Source organism: Brassica napus, chromosome A9 (genome assembly GCF_020379485.1).
Source record: "Brassica napus cultivar Da-Ae chromosome A9, Da-Ae, whole genome shotgun sequence".
NCBI classification, from domain to species: domain Eukaryota; kingdom Viridiplantae; phylum Streptophyta; class Magnoliopsida; order Brassicales; family Brassicaceae; genus Brassica; species Brassica napus.
Window position 1 is genome coordinate 954,161 of NC_063442.1, and position 2,581 is coordinate 956,741.

At 31.3% G+C, this 2,581-nt stretch overlaps 1 protein-coding gene across 1 annotated transcript; it reads left to right on the forward strand.

The window, feature by feature from the left end:
- On the forward strand, window positions 1-1,176 carry LOC106426582 (NDR1/HIN1-like protein 12). The gene has a single exon (XM_013867298.3). It carries the CDS (start codon window positions 401-403, stop codon window positions 1,094-1,096), a length of 696 nt encoding a protein of 231 aa, XP_013722752.1. The 5' UTR covers window positions 1-400; the 3' UTR covers window positions 1,097-1,176.
- Window positions 1,177-2,581: the final 1,405 nt, after the last annotated feature.

Below are 2,581 nucleotides of genomic sequence, written 5' to 3' on the forward strand. Positions count from 1 at the left end.
TTTTATTATTATTTGACAAAATTACATTAAAAATATAAAATATATATTATTTTTAAAACAAAATTTTTCTCTATAATATAGATTTTCAGGAGCGGAATGAGTATATACTAACCAGATCAAAATTTACTGCTGATTTACGAAAAAAATAGCCTCTAAAAAGCAATAGGAACACATAATTACAACGCCAAACTTTCTAAGTTAATAAACAATTAATAAAATGTACTCTATAATAAGTGTGATTAGTGTTAGTTAAACAACAAACAAAACAAAAAAGACAAAAGCCTGCAGCTACTTAAACTTCTTCTCTTGCTTCTTATCTTCACTCTTCACTACCAAACACTAAACACTCTGGTTCTCGTAGTCGTATATAACCATACCTACACATAATACACACATAGATATGGGAGAAGGAGAAGCAAAAGCTGAGCAAGCAGCCAAAGCAGACCACAAGAATGCTCCCTCCGCTTCTTCCACGCCTGAATCTTACTCCAAAGACAGCGAAGGAGGAGGCGGCGGAGGTGGAGGAGATGCTCTCCGCGCAATCTGCGGCGCCGTCTTCACCATCCTCGTCCTACTAGGAATCATCGCTTTGATCCTCTGGCTCGTCTACCGTCCACACAAGCCACGCCTCACCGTCGTCGGAGCCGCCATCTACGACCTCAACTTCACGACGCCGCCGTTGATCTCAACCTCCGTTCAGTTCTCAGTCATGGCCCGTAACCCGAACCGGAGAGTCTCCATCCGCTACGACAAGCTCTCCATGTACGTCACGTACAGGGATCAGATCATAACGCCGCCGCTTCCTCTTCCGCCGCTTCGTATGGGACATAAGTCTACGGTGGTGATAGCTCCGGTGTTGGGCGGCGACGGGATACCGGTCTCGCCGGAAGTGGCTAACGGGCTGAAGAGTGATGAAGCGAACGGTGCGGTCATGATGAGAGTGGTGGTTTTGGGGAGGCTACGTTGGAAAGCTGGTGCGATTAAGACCGGACGGTATGGATTTTATGCCACGTGTGATGTGTGGATGAGATTTGATCGATCTTCTAATGGTCAAGTTCCTCTTCTAGCTCCTTCGACTTGTAAAGTTGATGTCTAGTTTTTAATTTTATTTTGTAGTAATATTTTTTTGTAAACCTTTGTGTTAAAAAAAATGAAAAGATAAGTTTAAAAGTTAAATGTAATTTTGTAAGCTTTGATCTTCTGTTGAGAATAAATTCAGATATTATTTGACAAAAAAAAAATTCAGATATTATAGAATACATTCTAATCTATGATATTTATTTATTTATCGCTAGATCTGTGGATATAATAAGTTACAGATTATTGTAGGTAGTAGTGTATCTTACATGGCATGTGGCGTAGACATAAACTGATAACATAACAGGGGATCCCAACATAACAGCTCATTGTGTTGTCTCAAGAGTCATGACATATGGCCTCTTCATGCAATATCCATCGCAACACGATCCATATTTTCTGTTCTTGTTTGACTTATAATATACTCCCTCTGTTTCTTATAGATCCATTTTTTTAAAAAAATATTTGTTTCAAAAAAATTCATTTTTTACATTTTCAAGACATTAACTAATGAAAAAATTATACTTTTCAAAAAATACAATTAAATTTAATAAAATCTCATTGATTAAAAGTTATCGGAAATAGTTAATTAAGAAAAGCAATATATTAAAAATATAATTTTAAATATTTTTTAATAAGTATGAAAAAACTATAACATGGATTTTTTAAGAACGGAGAGAGTATTTCGAACCTTGAATATACTATAGTGAATAATTGTTAATATTTCTGTTTATAATTATCAAGTTTGAAAGTTTGTATCATTATAATTAAGTTCTCATTTGAATATTAAATTATGTGGTATGATATATTGTTGTGATAAATATTTGAACTTAATTAAAATCTAAAATAGAAGCTATTTAATATTATATAATTTATCTTATATAATGGATATATTTAAATTGATGTTTATGACTATGCATTTGCGATTATGTATGACGCTTTTTTTTTTTTTTTGACAAAACTCTATATATGAGTTATTTCGCACGAGCATGATTTATTTCATAAAAAATATTATAGCTGATTAAATGATTAAAAGGTAGGTTATTTAAATATTAAATAATAAAACGAACCAGTACAAAATAAATGTACAAGAAATTTTTAATTTTATCACAAGTTTAATACCACTTTTTTAGATTTTACCTTTAAAATAACTATATTCATGATTACTTTAAAATCTGTGATAACATATTAAATTAATTTTGAACAAAAAAACATCAAATTAAATTTTCTGGATTATTTATAAATGTTATAATAATAATTTTAATTTTTTTATAGAAGTTTATAATTCAACCATCTTTTAAATACTAAACCATAAACAATAATCATTAAACTATAGATATAATTTTATGTAATTTTGATTGAGTATATTTTGAAAATTAATATCTAATTTTATTTTAGCAATTTCTTATGAATTAAATGAACACTAGATCTCGATCCGCGCAACCGCGCGGATGTTTATTTCCATTTTAATTTATATAAGATATTTTGTTTACAATTTTATATT